Below are 26,700 nucleotides of genomic sequence, written 5' to 3' on the forward strand. Positions count from 1 at the left end.
CTCCCACTGCATCACACCCTTCCTGAGCATGTGCGGAAGTAGCCTTGCTCTGAGCTCCAGCCACAGGCCCACCACAGATGTCTGAGGGAAGTGCCAGCTTTCACGGAAACTCAGTGATCAAACTGAGTCCGACAGTCCTCCCGCATCCTGCCCTGTGCCCTTCCGAGCCTCAGCGTCCTCTGCTGTAACTAAGGCAACGTGGTCCAACAAGGCAATGGTGAATATAAAGGAGAAAGCATTGGTCAAGGCCCCCTTTCTCCCTCCCCGTCTCCCAGGGAACCTGGTTTGCTTTCCCCGCTGGACTAACTAGATAGAAATGGGGAAGGGGATGCTGGGTGTGGGGGCATCCAAGGCCACCCAGAGGTCTCCTTGAGGTGGTTCTCTGGCTCTGTCAGAGTTTCTGATTCCAAAGGGTTTGGGGGCAAGGCCCAGGATCTTGCATCTTCAGAAGTGAGTATAAACCTCTTCCTCTGGGTGTTTCCATGGGCTATGTTCTAAAGTAACGCTAAACCTCTCCGTGGCTATTGGGGCAGTGTAGCTGTACATGTGAGGAGCAACCAGACCCCCTCAGCACCCCCACTGCTTTGGAGCAGAGAATGCTGCCACCTAGGGGCTACAAAAGAAACTGCCAGAACTAGGGCCTGAGCCATGTGGACACACATTTTGATAACAACATTTATTGAGCACTTTCTGAGTCCCGGGCACTGTGCCGAACTCTTTGCACATTTCATCATACTGGATCCTCAAGGCAGCCCTATGAGGTAGAACTGTCATAAGTCTCATTGTACAGATGAGGAAAGTGGGGCTCAGAGAGGTAAAGTGACTTACCCAAGGTCACACAGTGAGTGTCGGCGCTTGGATTTGAAGCCAGATCTGGCTGATGGTTGCAATCTAATCGCAACTGGAGTCCCTCCTACATGCCTACATCACAGAGTTGTCTGGGATTGCTGTGGGGAACATAAGAGATAAGGTCCAGCAGATAGGGACTATCACCTTATTAGGCAAGAGCAGCTTGACTAGAGGCTGCCCCTAGGCAGCCTGAAGGAGGGGTGGGTGGGACTGCCCTGTCTTCTTTCTTAGGCAGCCCAACCACCAGGCTGGACCAGCCAGACTCCAGGCCACTCAGGCATGCCATTGCCCCTGCCTCATTTCCCAGAATGCTGCAGGACTTCCCAGCAGGATAGGGGACACAGCGAGGTGGCCTTGGGCCAGGGTTTACAGATGACATTCCAAAAGGATCTTGACCAATGGCTCGCTTCCATTGGGAAGGATCTCGAGTCTGCTCCCAGAGGGCCCAGACCTAAAGGTGAGCATCCAGCAGGTCCATGGGAACAAACACCCTGGGTCCCTCACTCCGAGGCCTGGATGTAGACGGGCACAGCAAGCATGGCACAGGGACCCTCGGCCCCTGCCTGCAGCTCCGCCAGTGCCAGGTTGGAGCCCAGGCCCTCCGCATGCCCAGGCACCACCAGCTCAGGTTCGCCACCCACTGTGCCCCCCACCACGATGGACAGCACGGCATCCGGCTCCGAGAAGGGCTGGCTTGCCCGGGGCAGCCTCGGGCACTGGTCCAGCCCCTGCGTCCTTCAGCTCCTCCAGCCCCAGCGGGTCGGGCAGAGGTGTCACCACCTTGCACCCACCACTGCTGCCACTTCGAGGGACAGCCCTCCTCCGAGGGGGCCTTCGGGCTTGCAGGTCCTTGTCCTTTTGGGGGCCAAGGCGGCAGCGGTGGTCCTTGAGGTATTTGTGGCGGGAAAAGCCCTTGGCGCAGCCGGCGCAGCGGAACTTGTAGTTGCCCGTGTGGGCGCGCTGGTGCTCGGCCAGGTGGGCGCGGCGGCTGAAGGACTTGCTGCACAGGGCACACTTAGTGGAGCTTCATGCCTGGGGGGCAGGGAAGAGGCAGTGAGAGGCACCCAGACCCTCTACCCTGCAATGGTGCCTCGACACTTGGAATAAAACCCAGTTTCTCAGCTTGCCCTACGAGCATGGGTGTGATCTGGGTCCTGCTCCCTCCAGCCTCGTCTCCCACCTTCTCCCAGCCACATATTCTGTGCCAGCCATACACCTGCTCTCCTCAAATGCCCCCTGCCTCTGGAGGCACTTGCTGTTTCTTTCTGCCTGGAATAGCAAGCTCAGCCCGAAAAACCTTGGCTAACTTTGCCAGGTTGCCATCATCCCTCTCCTCTCTGGCCTGCCTGCCTCACCCCGGCCCCTGAGACCATTTCCCCCAGAACCTCTTCACCACACTCCCTGCTCCAAACCCTCCATGGGTTCAAAGCCCATCCCTTCCCCTCTCAGCCCCAACCCCCTCCTCTCCCTTGTTCTCTGAGCTCCAGGCCTTCCACACACCTTTCCGGGTCTCAAACACACCTCAGTCTCTTCCCTGTCTCAAAGCCCTGCCCTTGCTGCTCCCTCAACCCAGAAACTGTTTCCTGGTTCTTCTCTTCCCTCGGACATGGCTTTCATGTCACCACCTCTAGGAGGCCTCCCTGACACCCACCTCTCTTCTTTCTCTGCCCCCTCAGTCTGTTTATTTCCATCTTGGCTGTAACATACTTACTCATTTGCTGTTCATTGTCAATCTCTGCCAATAAATGCTAGGCTTCCCCAGGAAGGCAGGGTTGGGTTCTGCCCAGCTCCCCCATGGTACCCCTAGTGCCCGACACATGGCAGATTCTCAATAGTTACTCACTAAATGAATCACTGGTGCTTCCGTGTCCACCATGAAGTCAACTCCATCCCACATGCAGCCTGTGGCCCCCTCAGCCTCCTTGGGATGATGGTTCAGAGAGGGCAGTAACTCGTCGGAGGCCACCCAGCAGGATGGTAGTGCCCAAAAATCAGGCCCAGGGCCTCTGTCTCTAAGTCCTCGAACTACTCTCCCAGCTTTCAGACTTTCTTTAGCCACTAGATCCTTCCTGTAAACCAGTGGTTGTTGACCGGGGTGACTCTACTCCCCAGGGATCTTTTGGCCCTTCTCCTAGAGACAGTTTGTGTTGTCATAACTGTGGGGGTAGAGGCCAGGGATGCTGCTGAACAATCTACAGCACTCAGGGCAGCTGCCCAAAACAAAGAATGATCCAGCCCCAAATATCAATAGTGCTGATATTGAGAAACCATGTTCTAGTCCCAGTGGTACGTGGAAAGCCAGCCATGCTGCTCTGGGGAAGCAGCAGCCCCAGAGGAAGCTCCATGGAGCCCCCAGAAAACTGAGAAGTGGTGTGGAGACGCCCCCACTCCACACACCTGCTCTGCTGAAGGGACCAAGGAACCTCCCAGGCCTTATCTTGGACCCAGTCAGAATCAGATCTCCACCTGACCCACACCTCGAACGCAGCGGGTGCCTCTCTGATTTATAGTCATCTCCTCCTGTGTCAGCTTCCTCCTCAGCCTGGGGGACTGTCTGATGCACCTCTGTGCACCCTGAGAACCCAAACACTGGCCGGGCTCATAGGAACGCAGGTCTGTGGGCTGGGATGCACCAGGCAGGGATACTAAGCCTCCCAGAGGGTGTCTGCTCTTTCCAGTGGGCCTGCCCAGGGGAGCCTGAGCTGAACTAGACCCTTCTGGCAGGTCCAGGGGCCACTTACCCGAGTGGGAGAGGATATGAGCCTTCAGCTTGTCTGGCCGGTTGAACTCCTTACTGCAGCCCGTGTGTGTCCTAGAATCCAAAACCCTGGTCAGGGGAGCTCTGGAGGCTCAGGACTCTCTTGTTGGCCCTGCTGTTCATCCTGGGCCGAGGGGGCTCCTCGTCCACCTTAAGGGCTGGGCGAGGAAGCAGGGTGGCAGGGTGGCAGGGTGGGGAGTGAGGTGGCCAGGCAGGGCCCAGGACAGGACAAAAGGACAGAGAGCCTTCAGCCCTCACCCTGACACCCCTAGGAGGATAAATCTGGCCCCTCCCGCCCACGCCGGCTCCACTCACGAGAACGGGCATTTGTATTTCTTGAATGGCTCATGGATCAACATGTGTCTCTTCAGTTTGTCCTTGCGGTTGAAGGCGGACTCACACACTGAGCATTTGTAGGGCTTCTCTCCTGCAGAAGGAAACAGATGAAGGACTAAGGGCACCATGAGAGGGAGTCTGACCGTGGGGTGCAGGGTCCCCACCAGAGGACAGCAACCCCTCCAGGGAGGTGGCCTGGGGGCAACATTGCCACTCACTCCTCAGGACTTTGCTTTGCCAAGGAGAAGAGGGGGCTCTTGTGGAGGGTCAGGAAAGGCCTCTCTGACGAGGCAACACCTGAGGTGAGTGAGACCTGAGGTGGTGAGGGAGTGAACCACGCAGAAATCTTGGTGAGAGGGTGGCCGGCCGGAGGAGAGGTGGGGGCGCTGGATGGGTCTGAGGAACAAAGGGGAGGCGCGTGTGGCCAGAATGGAGCGGGGGTGTGTGTGTGGGGGGGAAACGAGCCAGAAGAGGAGGTGGGCATGGCAGCCAGCCCAACAGGGAGGCCTGGAACGCCACAGTCACCAGAGGAGCTGAGCAGAGGGACAGGATCTGACGGGAGGGTTTCACAGGCTCCCTCTGGCTGCGTGCAGAGAACAGGCTGAGGGGGTGAGGGTGGCGGCAGGAAGGAGGCTGGGTCAAGAGACGGGAAGTGGCCAAGTACAGGCGCTGTTTGGGAAGCAGAATCGGCAGCGCTTGTCAATGGATCGGCTGTGGGGCGTGAGAGGAAGAGAGTCAGGGATGAGTTGAAGGTGTGGGCTGAGTGACAGGGTGGATGGTCCTAACATTTACTGAAATGGGTCTGCCACGTGGAGGGAGGAACTACACCTTATTTAGCTGAATCCTTGCAACAACCCATGAGGTAGGGACTAGATGAGAAAACTGAGGTTCATGGTCCACACTTAGTGTTTGGGGGAACTAAAATTCCAGCTCAGCAGTGTGACCCAGAACCCACCTGAGTTGCTCCAGATCATCTGCTGCAGAACCCATGGGTGGGGCTGGGGGTGATGAGGGAGCAGCTCTGACCTGAAAGGGGTAAGAGGTCACAACCTGTCCTTTGGAACAGGGCTATTACTGGGCTGTTTTATTTCCTGTCGTAACTTTCTCTCTGTACTCCCTCTGGAACGAATAAAGCACTTTTTAAAAATGCCAACCCAATGACTAAGGAAATTCTGGTCCTTACAACAGAATGTTTTGCAGTCATTAAAAAGATTGAGATTGGGAGTTCTCATCATGGCTCAGTGGCTAACAAATCCGACTAGGAACAATGAGGTTGAGGGTTCGATCCCTGGCCTCGCTCAGTGGGTTAAGGATCTGGCATTGCCATGAGCTGTGGTGTAGGTCGCAGATGCGGCTTGGGTCCCGTGTTGCTGTGGCTTTGGTATAGGCTGGTGGTTACAGTTCCAATTCGACCCTTAGCCTGGGAACTTCCATATGCCATGAGAGTGGCCCTAGGAAAGACAAAAAAAAGATTAAGGTTGATCTGTGTTTCCTGATCTGGAAAGATCTGCTGCCGCCACATTGCTAGGGGGAAAAGAAAAGAGTAGGACAGCTTAATTCAGTCCCATATTTGTTAGAAAAAAATATAATCCTCATACTCCAAAAAAGCCCTGGCCGTATGTGTTTATATACATACAGAACATGCAGGGAGGAGTTCCCATTGTGGCTCAGGATATTACAAACCCACCTAGTATCCAGGAGGATGCAGGTTCAACCCCTAGCCTCACTCGTGGGTTAAGGATCCAGCATTGCTGTGGCTGTGGTGTTGGCCGGCAGCTGCAGCTCCAATTCAACCCCTAGCCTGGACACTTTCATATGCCATGGGTGCAACCCTAAAAAAAAAAAAGAGAATATGCAGAGAGAAAGGCAGGGGAGGGCATACACCAAAATGTCAGTAGCAATTAGGACTTAAAGGGGAATTTGACATTTTACTTTATGTACTTCCATACGGCTCTCATTTTTTACACTAAAGCATGTATTACTTTTCAATAATAATTATTGGAGGAGTTCCCATCATGGCACAGCGGAAATGAATCCAATTAGGAACCATGAGGTTGGGGGTTCAATCCCTGGCCTCTCTCAATGGGTTAAGGATCCAGCATTGCCATGAGCTGTGGTATAGTTTGCAGACGTGGCTCAGATCCCGTGTTGCTGTGGCTCTGGCATAGGCCGGCAGCAACAGTTCCAATTAAACCCCTAGCCTAGGAACCTCCATATGGTGTGGGTGCAGCCCTAAAGGGTCAAAAGACAAAAAGAAAAAAAATTTTTTAAATAGTAAGTATTGGAAATGCCTAGTGACTTAGGAGGGTTAGGATCCAGTGTTGCCACTGTGGTGGTGTAGGTTTGATCCCTAGCCCAGGAACTTCCCCATGCCATGGGTGCAGCCAAAAAAAGAAAAATATATTATTTTTAAAATCATAAAGTAAGCCATTTGGTAATATCTACCAAAATTGCCAAAGCATTTACTTTTTTTTCCTCTATTGTGGTAAAATATACATAACATAAAATTTGCTTTTTTTTTTCTTTTTTTGGATGCCCCGTCACATGTAGAGTTCCTGGGCCAGGGATCAGATCCAAGCCACAGTTGCAACCTACGCTGCAGCTGCAGCAATGCTGGATCCTTAACCCAATGTGCCCGGCTGGGGATCAAACCTGCATCCCAGTGCTCCTAGGACGCCACCAATCCCATTGCACCACAGCAGGAACTCCCCTTTATAACCATCTTTAACTGTAGCGTTTCAGTAGAATTGAGTACATTTGCTACCATCACCACTATCCATCTCCAGAATTTTTCATCATCCCAAACTGAAACTCAGTACCGCATATACATTTTAACCTAGCATTTCCACTGCTAGCAATCCACACAACAGATATACTTCCAAAAGCCTTTCAAAGGACTCACACAGCATTGGGTGTACAAACTGATTGCTGAAAAGATAATTTAAGTGTCCATCCACAGGGTAGTGGTTAAATCAAAGACAACAGATGCAGGAGAATACTATGCAGCTGAGAAAAAAGGTGTTTTGAGGAACATCTTCAAGGCACATTGAAAACCGAAGAAAAAAAAGGAACATATTCGAGTTACAGGTGTTCTCATCACGGCACGGGGGAAATGAATCCGCCTGGGAACTATGAGATTGTGGGTTCAATCCCTAGCCTTGTTCAGTGGGTTAAGGAACTGGCATTGCTGTGGGCTTTGATGTAGATCACAGATGCGGCTTGGATCTGGTGTTGCTGTGGCTGTGGTGTAGGACGGCAGCTATAGCTCCCAAGTGGACCCTAGCCTGGGAACCTCCATATGCTGCAGGTGTGGCCCTAAAAAGCAAAAAAAAAAATATATATATATATTTTTTTTATTATATATATATATTTTTTATTATATATATATATATATATATATATAAAATAAAAAGAGAAACATCCTAGTATGACCCAATGTATGCAATAGAATCTAATGTAAAATCAATCATGGAATAAATGATCTCTTAAAAAAATATAGAGTTATAAGCTCACTTGTGCAAAGGTAAGCAAGTGTTTTGTATAGATGTAAAATACAACCAGAATGACCCACATGAGACCACTAACAATGATCACTTTGGGGAAGGGGAACTAGGAGTACTCTTCAAACTACAAACTCCAGATCATAACCCAATGGTGGTTATTTTAACAACTAAAATTGTATAGATAAAAAATACTGGTTTGAAATTTTTTGTTTCAATATATTCTGTGTGTATACACGTATTACCTGTGTTGCATATAAATGTATTCTTTACCATAGGTGATAGTAAAAAAAAAAAAAATTTAAAAACTTTGGATTGTACATCTGAGGAGGGGGAGGGTATTTATTTTCATTATATATGCTTTGTAATGTGAAAGATCTCCTCAGGTTCTCTCAATCTTTAGATCCCTTCCTCCCTCCCTCCCTTCCTTCCTTTCAGCTTTTTAGGGCCGCACCCACGGCATATGAAGGTTCCCAGGCTAGGGGTTGAATCAGATCCACAGCCACGCCAGATCTGAACTGCATCTGCAACCTACACCACAGCTCACGGCAATGCCGCATCCCCATCCCACTGAGTGAGGTCAAGGATCCAGCCTGTGTCCTCATGGATACTAGTCTGAGTCATTACCACTGAGCCACGATGGGAACTCCTAGACCCTTTCCTGTGTAAAACAAAACAGAATGTTTTAACTAATAAAAAAATACTTTAGGGAGTTCCCATCATGGCTCAGAGGTTAACGAATCCGACTAGGAACCATGAGGTTGCGGGTTCAATCCCTGGCCTCGCTCAGTGGGTTAAAGGATCCGGCGATGCTGTGAGCTGTGTTGTAGGTCACAGACGCAGCCCGGATCTGACATTGCTGTGGCTGTGGTGTAGGCCGGCAGCTACAGCTCTGATTCGATCCCTAGCCTGGGAATCTCTACATGCCATGTCCCTAAAAGAGACAAAAAGACAAAAAAAAAAAAAAAAACTTTAGGAATTCCCACTGTGGTGCAACAGGATTGGCAGTGTCTCTGGAGCGCTGCGTCACAGGTCACTGGCCTGGCACAGGTGGCATTGCTGCAGCTGTGTTTTAGGTCTCAACTGCGGCTCGGGATCTGATTCCTGGCCCAGGAACTCCATGTGCCATGGAGTGCCAAGAAAAGGAAAAAAATAAAAAATAAGTAACAATAAAGGACTGCATCCATTTTAAAAAAATTTTTTTTTTTTTTTTTGCTTTTTAGGGCGGCACCTGCAGCACATGGAAGTTCCTAGGCTGGGGGTCAAATCAGAGCTACAACTGCCAGCCTACGCCACAGCCATAGCAACAGAGTATCTGAGTTGTGTCTGTGACCTACACCACAGCTTATGACAACGCCGGATCCTTAACCCACCAAGCAAGGCCAGGGATCAAACCCGCAACCTCACAGTTCCTAGTCAGATTCGTTTCTGCTGTGCCATGACAGGAACTCCTAAAAATATTTTTTAAATTAAGAGAAAATTAAAAGTTAATGTGTCTCAAGTGGGGAACTAAGGAGAGGGGGTTTTGTTTGGGTTTGGGAGGGAGTTTGGCATTGAAAACAGCGCCCCCACCCCAGGGGCTCTGAATGGTCAGAGGGGGCTGACTCTTGGGCAGAGGTAAGCCCCTCTACCAGCCCCCAGAGGCTCATCTCTTCTCTTTGTGGTGGGGACCCCTTGTTGACTTGAGAGAACGGGTGGGTGGGAGGCCAGGAAGGAGAGGGGGAATGGGATAAAGGGAGGGAGGGGATGGGGAAGAAGGCTGAGGGAGATGGGAGGGAAGGCCAGAGGGGGATGGGAGGGGAACAGAGAGGGACTTGGGGAGAGGGGAAGGGGGACTGAGCAGGAGTTGGTCAGGGGCAAGATACCCACCTGAGTGGATGTGAGCATGCAGTTTGAGGTAGTGCTCCCGCCGGAAGAACTTCTTACACACCTGGCACTTGAACCTGCCCCCACTGCCATGGGTGGGCAGGTGACGCCGCAGGTAGCGTTCACAAGGAAACACCTGGCAGAACAAGGAATCGGTGTTAGGTCTGACCCCCAGCCCTCACCACATTCTGAGTTCAAGGGACCCCTCATTACCAGCCTTTACAGAAACACCTTCCTTTCTGCCTACCAAGGGGTCAGGGTCCACAGGGTCCAGCTCAGCCTTTAGACCCTCATGACTCCCACTACTCACCCCAAGCCTAGTCAAAACATGCCTGCTCTGAGCTTCTGCCCAGGCTATTTTTCCTTCTCAGAGAGACTTTCTGTCTTAGCCTATCAAACTCCTACTCATCCTTTAAGACCCAACTTAGGTCACTGTTTCTGTGAAGCCCTCCCTGACTCCTCAACGCCACACCTGGCAAAGTGGAGTCCACCCTTCAGTATCCACACACATTTTTATTTTCCTTCCTTCCTTCCTTCCTTCCTTCCTTCCTTCCTTTCTCTCTCTCTCTTTCTTTTTCTTTCTTAATACAATGATTTTTATTTTTTTTCCATTATAGCTGGTTTACAGTGTTCCGTCAATTTTCTACTGTACAGCATGGTGACCCAGTTACACATACATGTATACATTCTTTTTTCTCACATTATGCTCCATCATAAGTGACCAGACATAGTTCCCAGTGCTACACAGCAGGATCTCATTGCTAATCCATCCCAAAGGCAATAGGCTGCACCTATTAACACACTTTTTTTTTTTTTTTTTTTATGGCTACACTTGTGGCATATGGGAGCTCCTGGGCCAGGGAATGAATCCCAGCCACAGGTGTGACCTTCGCTGAAGCTGCGGCAACGCTGAAGCCTTTAACCTACTGCACTGGGCAGGGTGTCAAACCTGTGCCTCCGAAGCAACTCAAGCTGCTGCAGTCAGTTTCTTAAACCAATGCACCACAGTGGGAACTCTTCCTTCACCCACATTTTAAAAGTTAGCATCTAACCCACCGCATCACAGCCCTCTGCTCACATGGGATGTCTAAGAGGGCAGAGAAGGGATTTCATCCCCCAGCACAAGGCCTGAGTCAAATGACTGACAAGCAAAGAAATGGATTAAAAAATGAACAAATAACTGAAGAAACAAATGGAAAGGTAATACAAAACCAGAAAACACCGAAGCCAAAATATCCTTCCTCCCCAGGCATAGGAAGGGCATTCAGTCATTTTTCATTCATTTGATAAAAAGACATGGTCAAGGGCACAGACACAACTACTTTTCAGCCCTACCATTTCCTAGCTGGGTGACCTTTCTGTGCCTTGGTTTTACCCATCTGTAAAATGGGGACAGTAATAGCATACCTACCTCCTAGGGTTAAATGAGTCAATTCAGATAAAATGCTCAGGAGTTCCCGTCGTGGCTCAGCAGAAATGAATCTGACTAGGATCCATGATTACACAGGTTCGATTCCTGGCCTCACTCAGTGGGTTAAGGATCTGGTTTTGTCATGAGCTATGGTGTAGGTCGCAGACGTGGCTCAGATCTGGCGTTACTGTAGGCCGGCAGCTACAGCTCCGATTCAACCCCTAGCCTGGGAACCTCCATGTGCCTCAGGTTCGGCCCTAAAAAGACAAAAAAAAAAAAAAAGAAAAACAGATAAAATGCTCAGATAAGCATCTGGCTTGTGGCTCTTGCTAATCATGATAGCTTTTATTTGGACCATAAATTGCAGAACCCCAAACTAAGCTATATAATTACAAACACCTATCAGGAGGCTGAAGTCAAACCAGGGCTGTCCTGGAAAATTTGCCATGTAAGGTCATAAGAAAATGAGCAGAACAAAGAAACCAGTTAAACACACCAGGGATGCAATCAGCAAAATCCAGACTTCAGGAAACTCCATGGGACCAATGGCCCAGTTTCTTCAACAAACACATTAAAAGGAAAAAAAAAAAAGGAGCACGGATGGAGGGAAATGGTAAATTAATAAAAGCTTTGGTCATATCAATCAATCACAATATATGGACCTGATTCAAACAAACACACTTTACAAAAATTACATTTTTGGGAAAAGTGGAAAATGGAATACTGCCTGAATATTTGATGATATTAAGGGCGAGGCTTTTGTGAGGGCTTCCAGATCCACTGGAAAAAAAAAAATCAATAATAACAAGGATATAAGACTCAAGAAGTTGAAGGCTGCTCTTCAGATGCTAGGTCTGGGCTCCAGAGAGGCCTCACTGCTCACCAACCTGGCCTGGCCCGCCTGGCCCAGCAGCAGCCCTGGGATGGCCATGGGCGGTGTTCAAGGGGTAAGATGGACCACATAGAGTTCTCACTCTTCAAAGATGAAGAGGTCTGCAGAGATAACCCCAGGCATGGCCTGCATGTACTGAGGTAGGAAGGGAGAATGAGATGGTGGGGTCTTCATTCTACCACCTCTCACCCCTACTGTCCCAGGGGCAGGAGTTCCCACCTTTTGGCAGTGTGGGCAGGGGAAGTTGTGAGTGGCAGTCTGCAGGTGGTGCTCCAGTGCCTCGGGGGTGGAATACTTGTTGACGCACTTGACACACCTAAATGGGAGAAGCAGAGAAGTGAGAGCTGTGTGCATGGGCTAGACTCCCCCAGCAGAGGTGGGAACCAGCCATTCCCCTTCCCCAACATCAGGAGGCAAAACCCTACATTCTAACTCATTCTCAAATCAATCCACTCTTCTCTCCTGCCGCTGCCTCCCTCCTAGTCCAGGCCATCTCTTGCTCAGACGTGTGCAATAGCCTCCTCCCTGCCCTAACTCACCCCTTGTAGTCCATTCTCCACAGGGGAGCCAGCAGGAGACTTTAAAAATCAAATCAGGAGTTTCCGTTGTGGCTCAGTGGTAACGTACTGGACTAGTATCCATGAGGACACCAGGTTGATCCCTGGCCTCGCTCAGTGGGTTAAGGATCCGGTGTTGCCATAGGTCACATTCAAGGCTTGGATCTGGCATTGGTGGCTGTGGTGTAGGCCGGCAGCTGCAGCTCTGATTTGACCCCTAGCCTGGGAACCTTCACATGCCGCAAGTGCGGCCCTAAAAAGCAAAATATAAAATAAAAAATAAAAAAATAAAAAGTCTGGGGTTCCTGTTGTGGCTCAGAGGTTAACGAATCTGACTAAGAACTATGAGGTTGCAGGTTCAATCCCTGCCCTTGCTCAGTGGGTTAAGGATCCAGCATTGCCGTGAGTTGTGGTGTAGGTTGCAGATGAGACTCGGATCCCACCTTGCTGTGGCTCTGGCGTAGGCCAGTGGCTACAGCTCTGATTAGACCCCTAGCCTAGGAACCTCCATATGCCACGGGTGCGGCCCTAAATAGACAAAAAGACAAAAAAAAAAAAAAAAATCTGACCATGTCACACCCTTCCCTAAAAGAACTCCACCTAGGAGTTCCCACTATGATGCAATGGGATTGGCAGCATCTCTTGAGTGCTGGGATGCAGGTTCGATCCCCAGATGCCAGATCCAAGCCATAAGCCATGTCTGCGACCTACACCACAGCTCATGGCAACTCAGATTCTTAACCCACTGAGTGAGACCAGGGATCAAACCCACATCCTCATGGACGCTGCACTGGGTTCTTTACCAGCTGAGCCACAACAGGAACTCCAGTCTTTACTCAACATCAGTAGCTAACATGCCCACAAAACAGCAGTTTTAGGCCACAAGCCACTTGAAAGAAAAGATCCCACCATTTTCCCACCATGAAAACATTCACCAGCAAATGGGCCCATTTACAATGCAGTTCCAGTGAGGAATGCTACAGATAGGTGAGCAATTCATGCCAAAAACGGCATCATAGGCCCTGCCATCTGTATGCCAGGGCCACCGTGGGAAACCTGAAGGTTGACTGCACCTGTGGTGGGCCCAGAGGAACCCTCCCTCAGAGTATACCCTGAAAACCACAAGCCAAATGCCTCCAGGTGGCAAGAAAGGAGGAGGAGGTAAGGTGGGAACTGAGCTACCAGGAGGGCAGGGACCTCACAAGCGGGTAGGAAGGAGAGGGCCGGCTTCTGCAGCAAGGAGGCAACAGGTTTGCAGAGGAGGCAGTTTTGCAATATCATCAAAGTTAACACTCCCTTCCAGAAACACCACCCTAAGCAGGTCATCCAAGGTAACAACCCCAGCAACAGGCCAAAGTAATGTCATGGGTCGCCCGATGTAACATGCTGAGAAAGACACAGTGTCACTTTGAGACAGTCCTGTCAAAAGTGGCAAATCAGACAAACCCAAACCGAGAGCATTCTACAAAACGACTGGTTTATAAAAAATATCGAGGTCATGAAAGAAAAAGAAAGAACGAGAACTGTTCCAGCCTAAAGAAGACTAAAGAGAGGTGACAACTAAATGCAACATGTGATCCTGGATTGGATCCCAGCCACAAAAAACATTTTTTTTCTTTGTTTTTAAAAGATGTTATTGTAACAATTGGAAGATTTCGAATCTGGTCTGTAGATTAGATAACATACTTAATTGATCACACTGCAGGGTAGGTCATAGATGTGGCCCAGATCTGGCCCAGATCTGGCGTGGCTAAGGCCGGCAGCTGCATCTCCAATTCGACCAGGCATTTTGGGTCCCTACTGCAAGCAAACCTAAACTGAAATTGATTAATAACCACTGCAGCAACAATAACATTTGGTGGGGGAGCACCCCTGAGGCATGTGGAAGTTCCTAGGCCAAGGATCAAACCTGCACCACAACAGTGACCCAAGCCGCTACAGTGACAACATTGGATCCTTAACCCAGTGGGCCACAAGAGAACTCCTGCAATGATAATATTTATTGAGTATTTATGTGTTCCAGGTACCATGTTTAAGAGCCTCATACTCATATTATTTGATCCTTATGAATAATCCAATAGGGTAGTCACTACCCCCCTTTTCACAGATAAGGCAACTTTTCACAAAGTGGCTGGACCCCTTGCTGAGGTCATCCATCAGGTTTGCAGTCAAGCTCTGATTGGAGCTTGGGGAAGTGGCTCCAGAACCCTTACCATTACCCACTATACCACTGCACCCTCGGGCCATCTACATGGTGGCCTGCCTCCTTGCACCTTACTTTGTGGTCAGCAGCTCCAATACAAGGGGCCTCTGACTTTCTAACCTTGGCAAAGAAACTGGGAAAAGTGATTTACTGCAGGCAAAGGGCTAACTCACTGGCTCAATCCTCAGCCTGCAAACTCCAAATCCAGAGCTATGAAGCTTCCAAGGTCCTAGATAAGAGTTTGAATCTTGGAGTTCCCGTTGTGGCACAGTGGTTAACGAATCCGACTGGGAACCATGAGGTTGTGGGTTCAATCCCTGGCCTCGCTCAGTGGGTTAAGGATCCGGCATTGCCATGAGCTGTGGTGTAGGTCGCAGACAAGGATCAGATCTGGCGTTGCTATGGCTCTGGCATAGGCTGGTCGCTATAGCTCTGACTAGACCCCTAGCCTGGGAACTCCATATGCCGAGTGAGTGGCCCTATAAAAGGCAAAAAGACAAAAAAAAAAAAAAAGAGTTTGAATCTCAATTCTGTACAGACGTTGCTACTATGGTGGATAAGTTGCTCCTCCTCTTTGAGCCTCAGCATCTTTACCTTCAAAATGGGGAGAACATTGTACTGAACTGTGTCCCTCCAATATTCGTATGTTGAAGTCCTGACCCTCAATGCAGTGGTATTTACTGATGGAGCCTTTGGGAGGGGATGAGGTTTAGATGATATCATGAGTGTGAGGTCCTCCAGAAAAGATTAGTGCCTTTATAAGAAACAGCAGAGAGGACTCCCCTTGTGGCACAGCAGGTTAAGAATCCAACTAGTATGCATTGAGGACTTGGTTTCAGTCCCTGGCCTCACTCAGTGGGTTAAGGATCCAGCATTGCTGTGGCTGTGATGTAAGCCGGCAGCTACAGCTCCAATTCGACTCCTAGCCTGGGAACTTCCATATGCCCCTGATAAAGCCCTATAAAAGAAAAAGAAAAAAAAAAAAAAAAGGAGTTCCCGTCGTGGCGCAGTGGTTAACGAATCTGACCAGGAACCATGAGGTTGCGGGTTCGGTCCCTGCCCTTGCTCAGTGGGTTAATGATCTGGCGTTGCCGTGAGCTGTGGTGTAGGTCGCAGATGCAGCTCGGATCCTGCATTGCTGTGGCTCTGGCATGGGCCTGCGGCTACAGCTCTGATTCAACCCCTAGCCTGGGAACCTCCATATGCCACCAGAGCGGCCCAAGAAATAGCAAAAAGACAAAAAAAAAAAAAAAAAAAGAGCAGAGAGAAAAGGTGCCCCCTCTCTCTCACATGTCTGCAATATTTTGTATTTTGTTATAGCCGCCTGAGCTGACCCATACAATTTACCTCCCAGAATTGCAGGGATCAATGTCTCTAATTCTGGACAAGGCAGATAGATGCTCCCTTCCTTTTATTTGGCATCTCACTCCAGAAAGCCACACAGCTACAGGAACTCAGAGACAGTCCACAGATTGGAAGGGCAAAAGCAAAGGAAAATGTCCTCTCATTATATCTGGATAATGAATTATTCATCATTACCCAGAAATCTCTACCCCTTAGTGGGTCAGAGCTTCACCTGACTCTCCTGCCTTTCTGGCCCCATTTCCCAATCTCCCCCCGAGTCAATTCCCCTACATCTTAATTTCTTGAGTCCCAGTCCCAAGTTCTCAAAGCTCTTGTGATTTCTACAAGGTCCTCAAGCTCTGGCCCTACTTTCTCCCCTAGGCCCCATCTAAACATTCCCTCCCACTTCCATTCTACAGAACAGTCATCCTAAACCAGTAGTTATTTTATTTCATATCTGTACACTTTGCTGTTTGTTCTTCCTGCTAGGAATGCATTCCACCCTACCCATTGTCTACCTGGAAAACTCCTACTTATCTTTCAAAACCCAGTTCAGATATCGTTTTTCCTGAGACACCTTCCCTGCCCTACTTCCCACTGTGGCACTTCTGCACCCTATATATATGTCTGTGATGGCATTTATGGCAGTACGTAGTGAGAATATTTACACACTCATCTCCCTAAGTAGCCCATGCATTCTAACCCCAAGGTCTGTATTGACTTTTTTTTTTTTTTTTTGTCTCTTTAGGGCTGCACCTGAGGCATATGGAAGTTCCCAGGCTAGGGGTCGAATTAGAGCCACGTTTGTGACCTACACCACAGCTCATAGCAATGCCCGATCCTTAACCCACTGAGCAAGGCCAAGGATTGAAACCGAGTCCTTACTGCATACCAGTTGGGTTCGTTACCACTGAGCCACAATGGGAACTCTGCAAGAGCCATTCTAACATGAAAATATTCACTAATAAACTAGAAGGATTCCCCAGACAAACACCTCTCACTGTTTTACACTATTATCTATCCCCATGCACTGTGTGCTGGGCTTTGCGAGGCAGCTGCTTCATAATGACATACGGCAAATGCAGAGAAAACAAGTGCAGGGAAAAATGAGGGGGTTCCACAAAGTCATAAAAGTGATGCTGGCTATCTTCAGGTGACACCATTGGCAAGGGAGTATCTAGCCTGGAAGAGGGACTGGAAAGTGACTGGAAGAAAAACTCCACAAAGATGACCACAAGATTGACAACTCCAGAGTGATGTGAAGATCTAGGAACTAAAAGCATACGGCAAAACTGGGGACTTCCCTGCTGGCAGAGCTTCTCCACCTGGTGGTGCCTCCTCTGGGCCCACCCTTGAGGAGGTTGGTTAAGCCAACCTAGCACAGATTTAGCATCGTTCCCCACAAAACACTGAAGGGCCCAGATTTGCAGCAAGTTCCCTGAAGTTTTAAAGTTGAGGTGCTATAGTAATAACTAGGCATTCCTGATACTTGAATATGGAATATGTACACAGGGAAAGGAAATAACATTGCACTTTATAAGCACCGTATTGTCAAAGGAAAATGCAATGTTGGGTTTTTTGTTTTGTTTCGTCTTTTTGTCTTTTTTTAGGGCCACACCTGCAGCATATAGAGGTTCCCAGGCTAGGCCAAGGTCCAATCAGAGTTGTAGCTGCTGACCTACACCACAGCCACAGCAACTCAGGATTTGAGCCGCGTCTGCAACCTACACCACAGCTCACGGCAATGCCGGAACCTTAACCCACTGAGGGAGGCCAGGGATTGAACCTGCATCCTCATGGATATTAGTTGGGTTCGTTAACCACTAAGCCACTTTGGGAACTCCAAATGCAACGTTTTAAATAACATTGCGGAGTTCCCGTCGTAGCGGAGTGGTTAACGAATCCGACTAGGAACTATGAGGTTGCAGGTTCGGTCCCTGCCCTTGCTCAGTGGGCAACGCCTTGATCCAGCGTTGCCGTGAGCTGTGGTGTAGGTTGCAGACGCGGCTCGGATTCCGCGTTGCTGTGGCTCTGGCGTAGGCTGGTGGCTACAGCTCCGATTGGACCCCTAGCCTGGGAACCTCCATATGCCGCAGGGAGCGGCCCAAAGAAATAGCAAAAAGACAAAAAAAATAAATAAATAAAATAAATAAATAAATAAATAACATTGCCCCCCCCAAAAAAGTCACTTCTGTCAAAGGGACCCTCTTTATGACTGAAGCAGAAGACTAAAGTGATGTAAAGGATTGTCAGAAAAATGACCCCAAATTCATTCCTTGTTCATTCTAAGAAGCAGCATACAGTTTCAACTTTAACATAAATTTTATAAGATTATAAAACAAATCAAATTTTTATGATTTTTGCTTTCACGTACGTGCTTGTTCATTTTTTCATCTAAGAACCAGTGTTACCATTCCAATTGTAACCTAAATTTTGTAGATTTTATCAGACAAAATACTACTTTCATAATATTTTACTTTAGGAAAAAAAGCAAATCTTTTTTCCCCTATGAACAAGGAAAGACTGGCTTCCCTTTTCTCAGAATTTTTTTTTTTTTTTTAGGATAAATGTCTGCCAAGTTGAAGAATGATATAAGGAAGGCCAGCATCTTTCCCCCATCAGTGCCAAGGCCCAGATCCCACTCTGCCAGGCTGGACCCTGGAGCCTTGGTTTCCCCTTTGAGGTGTCCCAATGATCCTGAGCAGTCACAACCACCAAAGGAGCAGACCTCTGGGCTCCCTGTGGGCAGAGGGAAGTGAGAGGGCACGCACTTGTAGACGGCGCTGTCCTTCTTGGGGCTGTGCTGCGGCAGGAGGCTGTGTGAGTACTGATGCACGCCCAGGTCGTACAGCGAGGGGAAAGTCCTTGCCACAGAGGTGGCAGCGATAGCTCAGCTCCTCCTGGTGGCTCTTGATGTGCTCCAGAAAGGTGTCAAGCTTCGGGAATGTCTGTGCACAGCTTTTGACCACACATTTGTACACCTTGAAGGGAAGAGGCAGAGCAGGTGAGGGAAGGCAGGAGAGCTGCCTCCACTGCCGCCCCCTGCCCTGTGGCATCTACCTGAACCCTGCTATTCCCCTGCTCCTCTGCTGCTGGAGCCCTGGGTTTGGTTTGGTTTGGTTTTTCTTTCTTTCTTTTTACAGCCCCACCTGTGGCATATGAAAGTTTCAGGGAGCTCCCGTCGTGGCGCAGTGGTTAACGAATCCGACTAGGAACCATGAGGTTGCAGGTTCGATCCCTGCCCTTGCTCAGTGGGTTAACGATCTGGCGTTGCCGTGAGCTGTGGTGTAGGTTGCAGACGCGGCTCGGATCCAGCATTGCTGTGGCTCTGGCATAGGCTGGTGGCTGCAGCTCCGATTTGACCCCTAGCTTGGGAACCTCCATATGCCGCGGGAGCGGCCCAAGAAATAGCAAAAAGACAAAAAAAAAAAAAGTTTCAGGCTAGAGGTCAAATCAGAGCTGCAGCTGCAGGCCTGCACAATAGCCACAGCAGCTGCACCTGCGACCTACACAGCAGCTTGAAGCAGCACTAGATCCTTAACCCACTGAATGAGGCCAAGGATAAAACCTGAATCCTCAAGGACATCATACTGGATTCTTAACTTGCTGAGCCACAGCAGGAACTCCTGGAGCCCTGGTTTTAATCTTCCTTTTTTTTTCTGGTCACAACTGAGGCATGTGAAAGTTCCCAGGCCAGGAATCAGACCCACACCACAGCACTGACGAGATATAGCCAGGACAATGTTGAATCCTTAACCGCTAGGCCACCAGGGAACTCCAGCCCTGGTCAATTCTGATTAGGGGGTCCCCTCCACTCGGCCAGTCACAAAGGCCCCATTACCCTCCCCCATAGGGTCTGTGTGGCCTGGATATACTTAGAAAAATTATCCAAAACCTGGAATGATAACATCTCAAAAAGATGTGTGAAAAGATGACATCATATCCTTCCAATGCCATGTTAGAATAGTGGCTCTCCAACTTGAGCATGCATCATAGTTACAGACTATGCCACTCCCAGAGAATAGGATTCAGCAGGTTGTGTGGCCTGCATGTGTGCATTCCCACAAGCTCCCAGGAGATGTGGAAGCTGCTGGTCTGGGGCTCTTTGAGAACTGCTGTCTAGCAAGCAGTTAGGTTAAGGCGGTTAAGCCACTGAGGGGCACCTCATTCTCTGGGTAATGTGACTTGTTTTCACTATTTACTACTGATTAGAGCCCAGGCTCTAAAGTTAAATGTTAACTTTTAGAAAATTGTCCCACTGTAAATGATTTTTGTCATGTAGAAAAGATAACCCCAGGAGTTCCCTAGTGGCCTAGCAGGTTAAGGATCTGGTGCTGCCATTATTGTGGCTCAGGTCAAAGCTGTGGCACAGGTTTGATCCCTGGCCCAATTTCTGTGCGCCATGGGCATGGCCAAAAGAAAAAAAAGAAAAAAAAAAAAGAAAAGATAACCCCAAAGGTCATGGGTTTTGCTGCTCTGTAGGATGTTAACCAGATTTCTTTCTTTCTTTTTTTTTTTTTTTTGTCTTTTTGCTATTTCCTGGGCTGCTCCCGCAGCATATGGAGGTTCCCAGGCTATTTGGGTCGTATCGGAGCTGTAGCCACCGGCCTACGCCAGAGCCACAGCAACGCGGGATCCGAGCCACGTCTGCAACCTACACCACAGCTCACGGCAACGCCGGATCGTTAACCCACTGAGCAAGGGCAGGGACCGAACCCGCAACCTCATGGTTCCTAGTCGGATTCGTCAACCACTGCGCCACGACGACGGGAACTCCCAGATTTCTATCTAACTTAGCAATCTCATTTCAGAATTCCTTTCTTTCACCAACACTCTTATACACGGGTATGGCTATCAGTGTTTCATATTCTCTTTTGACTGGCTTTGTCATCCTTCCAGTTCCCTTACTAGTGAGTTAAGTAGAATTCTGACTCATGTTCACTATGCTATCTGTATGAAAATTATGTCTAACATTTTATTATTATTATTATTATTTTGCTTTTTTAGGGCTGTACCCGCAGCATATGAAAGCTCCCAGGCAAGGGGTCAAATCAGAGCTACAGCTGCTGTCTATGTCACAGCCATAGCAACGCAGGATCTGAGCCGTGTCTGCGACCTACACCACAGCTCACGGCAACACCGGATTCTTAACGCACTGAGCGAGGCCAGGGATCAAACCCACCACCTCATGTTTCCTGGTCGGATTCGTTAACCACTAAGCCATGACGGGAACTCCCTCTAAGGGTGTTATGAGGAGTAAATAAAGTATTGAACATAAGGCATTTAGCAGGGTACCTAAGCATTTAATAAATAGAAAGTGTTAACCCATACATTCTTCAGACTTCTCTGATTTTTCTAATTCTACATTGAGTACATGATACTTTTATAAGAAAAAAAATAACTAATAAAGATTATTTTTAAAAATAAAGATTAGAATAGAATTACCACATAACCCAGTAATTTCACTCCTAGATTTATGCCCAAGGGAATTGAAAACACGTGCTCATACAAAAACTTGTACATGAATGTCCACAGCAGCACTATGCACAATAGTCAAAAAGCAGAAACAACACGTCTATCAACTGATAAAAGAATATTCAGGAGTTCCTGCTGTGGCGCAACAAGATCAGCAGAGTCTCTGAAGTGCTGGGATGCCCAGCACAGTGGGTTAGGGATCCAGTACTGCCACAACTGTGGCATGGGTCACAACTGTGGCTCACATTTGATCCCTGGCCTAGGAACTCCATATGTTGTGGTTCAGCCAAAAAAGAAAAAAAAGGAAAATTAAAAAAAAAAAAATTCAAAGTGTTGCTATAGCCATACAATGGAATATCATTCAGCCATAAAAAGAAATAAAGTACTGATACATGTTACAAAGGGGTGAAAACATCATCTCATAAGGCCACATACTATATGATTCCATTTATATTAAGTGTTCAGAAAAGGGAAATCCATAGAGACATTAAATAGGTTAGTGGCTGCCTGGGGCTGGGAGAAGATTGGAGTGACTATGAATGGGTATAGAGCTTCTTTCTGGGGTGATGAAAATGTTCTAGAATTAGAGTGGTGATGGCTTCACGACATTATGAATAGATAAAACTACCAGAGTGTGCACTTTAAAAGGGTGAATTGTACGGTATGTGAACCACACCTCAATTAAAAAAAGCTATATTCTTAAATCCCCATAGGTCAGTTTTTAGAGAGATATTCTCAGACTAGTGGGAATTTTTCCTGTGTCTTATTCCTTCATGATATGACCCTCGAGAGGTGGGCTTCCTCCCTCGGGCCAGCATCCTAATGGCCTAGTAAGCTGCCCCACGCAGGCAGAATGGAGGGGAAACTTGGCCCATCATGGTTAGATGGTAGCTCAGAGCTACTAGGCCCACTCCTATCCCCTTTTAGGCCATGTTCAAGGCCCCAGCACCATCCAAGGCTCATGACGAGGGTGGTTGTGGCCACTCCACCCACCCACCCCCTGCTGCCCGGCCCCCACCTACCTGCTCATTCTTATGCTGGGTCATGTGGGACTTGAGCTGGAAGTAGGTACTAAACTTGCTGGGGCAGAACTGGCACAGGTAGGAGCTATCGATGAGGACCACCTGCTTGGCCTCCAGCTTGTCCCCTGCATCCTCACCTGCTGGGGGCAAGGCCTGGGGCTGGGGGGCGCTCGAGAGGGTCTGGCCCAACCCTGTGGAGAAAGCCACAGAGCAAAGTCACTGAGAAAGACAGAGGAAGAGAGGGCACCACGCCCCTTGGGAAGGACTCCCAGGGCACCTCCTCGTGCTTGGTGCTGGACCCTGTACTCCAGGCACTGCATTGACACCATCACTCCAGGGGCCAAAACACCGAGCACTTACATTCCGATGGATGAGGGGCTTTTGCCTCAAGTCTCTCCTTTGCAGACCTCTCCATTGTCGTTAACAATCCTGACAGCCCCCTCCCCAGATGTACCCATGATGGTGCCCAGCTCCTTGTTCTAATTACAGTCATTTGTTTAGTTGTCCTTCCCTCAACTCTCCCAGAGGACAGGGGCCTCTGACCTCATCTTCATAGGCCCAGGGGCCTGGCAAACAGTAGGTTTCCATAAATGTTTGCTCAAAAGTTGAACCCTTGGTGCTAGGCACTGTAGAAGTTTTGACAGAAATGGTTTCTTTAGGGCTCATGAGAACTCAGAGGACACACACAGAATGGCTACACAGGAGGGCTAGTTCCAACCAGAAGACTATATAAAAGCAGGTATACTGCTTGTACAGAACACCCCCTTCATCAGCTGCGTGAGGCCGGCACTGCTCCCCCATGGGCTGGACAGGAAAGGTTCCAGCCTTGCACTGCCTCATACAATAGCCATGAGCCAGTGGTCAGTCCAAATCCAGACGTGGCAAAATGTAAATACATGTGGATTTCAAAAACCTAGCATGAAAAAAGAATGTAGAAAGTTCTCTGATGGCACAGCAGGTTAAGGATCCAGTGTTGCCACAGCTGCGGCATGGGTTGGATCCCTGGAACATCCACATGCTTGCAGGTGCAGCCAAAAAAAAAAAAAAAAGAATGCAAACTACCTCATGAATAATTTCTTCTCTTTTTTTGGCTCTGCCCGCAGTACGTAGAAATTTCCGGCCAGGAAGCAAACCTGCGCCACAGCTGTGACCTGCACCACAGCTATGGCAATGCCAGATCCTTTAAGCCAGTGTGTTGGGCAGGGGATCGAACCCTGTGCCTCTTAACCCACTGTACCACAGCAGGAACTCCACCTTTTTTTGTTTTTATGTAGCTATTAGAAAATTTTAAACTGTAAATATTGTACATAATACATTCTAATTATATATATTTAAACTGTATATATTGCTTATAATATATTTCTGTTAAGACAGCACTAGTAAGAAGAATGCATGCAGAAGAAGAATTAAATCAGTATCAGGGACAGGAATCATTACCTGAGGGATAACTGATGGCTCAGATGAGAATCCTACAAAGTACAAAGGGCTCTGGAGACCATTTGCCCATGAAAGTGGAACAGGTTTCAATTTCTGATTGACTGATAGTGACTGCCTAGAGCATTATATTGAAAATAGATTCTAAGGCAGGATCCAGGCTCAGCAAAAAAGAATAGGTGATTGATTAGTGATATCTGTCATGGTTAGAGTATAGGGTAATGTCACATATATTGTGTATTTGTCATCCCTCCTTTCATCCTATACTCCATTTTATAGATTAAAAAGACTGAAACCCAGAGAGGTCAAGGAGGTTGCCCCAGGTCACACAGCTAGCAACAAAACATGTGAAGCTGCTGAGGAGAGGTGTGGGGAGAGAGGCATTCCCCATTTTTACCCACCTGTGCTGTCCTCATCCTCCTGCCTGCTAGGGTTCAGGGCCATGACCTGTACAGTCACAGAGTTGCGAGAGACGGTGCCACCACTGCGTCCTGGAGGCCACACTTTGTGGGTCTGCATGTGTTTCTTGACATTGGACTTCTGGGCAAAGGCACGGCCACAGGCAATGCACTGGAAGGGCTTCTCTCCAGTGTGGCTGTGGGAAACAAGGCTTGTTGGCACCCTCGTGTAGGAATGGGACAGTGGCCCCAGCTCAGGAGCTCACAGCCACCAGGAAGGTCCAGGAAGAGCATCCAGATGCTGCTGGCCACCATCCTGACACCATGAGGACAAGCACTCTTACTGAGGCAGGCAGATCAGAGACAGACAGACCCTGGGCTCTTGGTGACATTACTAAGCTGCTGAATTAACCAGCCCTAGAGTTGACCTTCTCTGTGGCCACCTCACATTGTGAGTTAAAATATTTCCTAATTGTTCCAGCACAAATGAACATCTCCTCAGAAAAGAAAATCATGGACTTGGAGAAGAGACTTGTGGCTGCCTGATGGGAGGGGGAGGGAGTGGGAGGGATCGGGAGCTTGGGTTTATCAGACACAACTTAGAATAGATTTACAAGGAGATTCTGCTGAATAGCATTGAGAACTTTGTCTAGATACTCATGTTGCAACAGAAGAAAGGGTGGGGGAAAAAATGTAATTGTAATGTATACATGTAAGGATAACCTGACCCCCTTGCTGTACAGTGGGAAAATAAAAAAAATTATAAAAAAAAATTTCCTAATTGTTTAAATAGGGAGTTCCGTTATTTGAAGGAGAAAATATCCTAGCTGTCACAGCACAGAACTTGTGCCATTATTTAACATCTTCCTTTAAATCAACACACTTACGGAGTTCCTGTTGTGGCGCAGCAGAAACGAATTCAACTGGGAACCATGAGGTTGTGGGTTCGATCCCTGGCCTTGCTCAGTGGGTTAAAGATATGGCGTTGCTGTGGCTGTGGTGTAGCCGGCAGCCATAGCTCCAATTAGACCCCTAGCCTGGGAACCTCCATATGCCATGGGTACGGCCTTAAAAAGCAAAAATTAAAAATTAAAAAATAAAAAAATAAATAAATCAAGAAACTTAGCATAATTTTAAATGAGGCTTTCTGGTGTTACCATGTAGGAAAACCAACTTGTCATAAACTCAAAGCAACAAAAATGCAATTATTTATAAAACAGTATTTTTAAGATCTATAGCTGCATTGTCCAATAAGGTAGACACAAACCACATGGGGCTACTCAAATTTATTAACATTAAAGTAAAAAAGTCAGTTTCTCAGTCATACTAGCCTCATTTCAAGTACTCCATAGCCATATACACTTAGTGGCTACCCTGTGGACAGTGCCTATTGGGGGCCTTTCCTTCTTTGCAGAAAGTTCTATTGACAAGCACTAGTGTAGACCAGTGGTTTTCAAGAGAGATTGATTTTGCCCTCCCGGGGACATCTGGCAATGTTTGGAGATGTTTTTGGTTGTCACAGCTGGGAAGTGAAGGGTGCTATTGGCAGCTAATGGTTAAAGGTCAAGGATGCTGCTAAACATTCTACCAGGTACCAGGCAGCCCCTACAGACAAGAGTGATGTGATCTAAAACATGTCAACCGGCTATTAAGCCTGATCTAGAGAGAAGCTGCTGTGAGCCATGGCTGGAATCTCAGGCGCTCATTCTCTCTCCCTCTCTCTCTCGTTATAAAAGATGAGCAAGTACATGAGCGGCATCAAAGACAATACACCGAATGGAGGCTTTCTCCTTTGACTGCAAGGGCAAGAAGCTGAAAAAAAGAATAATTTTCTCACTATGTCTTTCAGAACTTTTCAACACCATACCCCAAACCCACCTAAAATCGTCTCATGTCCCAAAGTACCATATTCTGTGGGAAACACTGAGCAAGTCTATACCTCCACGTCACGGTGGAAAACCTCAGGCCCAGAGGCGATTCTTGCATGTTCTTGGGACAAGGGGCATCATGGTTAGTCCTGAGTGAGCAGAGAGCTTGTGGAGGCATATTCACAGAGCATGGCTGTCCTCGAGGTCAGCCCTTTCTGCAGAAGTGAGGGCTGAGGCACGCCACCCACCTGCAAAGCCCCTATCCATTCAAGCAAATTCCCTCCCCCCTCCTCACCCCACCTGGACCTTCCCCATCACAGTAGGCAGGCCCCACAGATCCTTCCCACTGCTCCTGAGAAAGAAAAGGGAAAATCATCCTGAGCTGGACTGAAGGTCTGTGACCAGATGGGGCCTTGGTCACCACCCAGGCTAGGGAGCTGAGAAAGGCGCCTGGCTTCTGCTGTGAAGCCTCCCCTCCGCCCCATTCCATCCCATGCCCTATCCCCAGCCAGGGCTGCCCAGGAGCCACCTGCCCCACCACGCCTGGGTACCTGCGGATGTGCTGCTGCAGGTCGAAGTTTTTGGTGAATGACTTATCACAATATGAGCACTTGAGTTTCTGAGCCTTCGGCTTCCCTGAAGCTGACCAAAAAAAAAAAAAAAAAAAAAAGAAAGAAAAGAAAAGATAAAGAGAGGAATGATGAGGTTGGGGGCACGACTGAAGGTAAAAAGGGCAACTTACAGCCATTCTACCCCTAGGACCTGGGGCCATACCCTGAGATGTCTA

The 26,700-nt window shown here is 48.4% G+C and overlaps 1 protein-coding gene across 1 annotated transcript in view; it reads right to left on the reverse strand.

Moving 5' to 3' along the window:
* Nucleotides 1-661: 661 nt before the first annotated feature.
* Nucleotides 662-26,700, reverse strand: part of ZNF341 (zinc finger protein 341) — a 48,346-nt gene continuing 22,307 nt past the window's right edge. Inside the window, 12 exon segments of the mRNA XM_047771293.1 lie at nucleotides 662-1,538; nucleotides 1,540-1,866; nucleotides 1,868-1,881; nucleotides 3,591-3,661; nucleotides 3,923-4,034; nucleotides 9,313-9,445; nucleotides 11,832-11,928; nucleotides 18,488-18,576; nucleotides 18,578-18,697; nucleotides 22,214-22,404; nucleotides 24,049-24,242; nucleotides 26,465-26,555. Coding sequence (XP_047627249.1) covers nucleotides 1,350-1,538; nucleotides 1,540-1,866; nucleotides 1,868-1,881; nucleotides 3,591-3,661; nucleotides 3,923-4,034; nucleotides 9,313-9,445; nucleotides 11,832-11,928; nucleotides 18,488-18,576; nucleotides 18,578-18,697; nucleotides 22,214-22,404; nucleotides 24,049-24,242; nucleotides 26,465-26,555 — 1,628 coding nt within the window. The 3' untranslated portion in view covers nucleotides 662-1,349.

This window comes from Phacochoerus africanus, chromosome 3 (assembly GCF_016906955.1).
Source record: "Phacochoerus africanus isolate WHEZ1 chromosome 3, ROS_Pafr_v1, whole genome shotgun sequence".
In the NCBI taxonomy this organism is placed as follows: domain Eukaryota; kingdom Metazoa; phylum Chordata; class Mammalia; order Artiodactyla; family Suidae; genus Phacochoerus; species Phacochoerus africanus.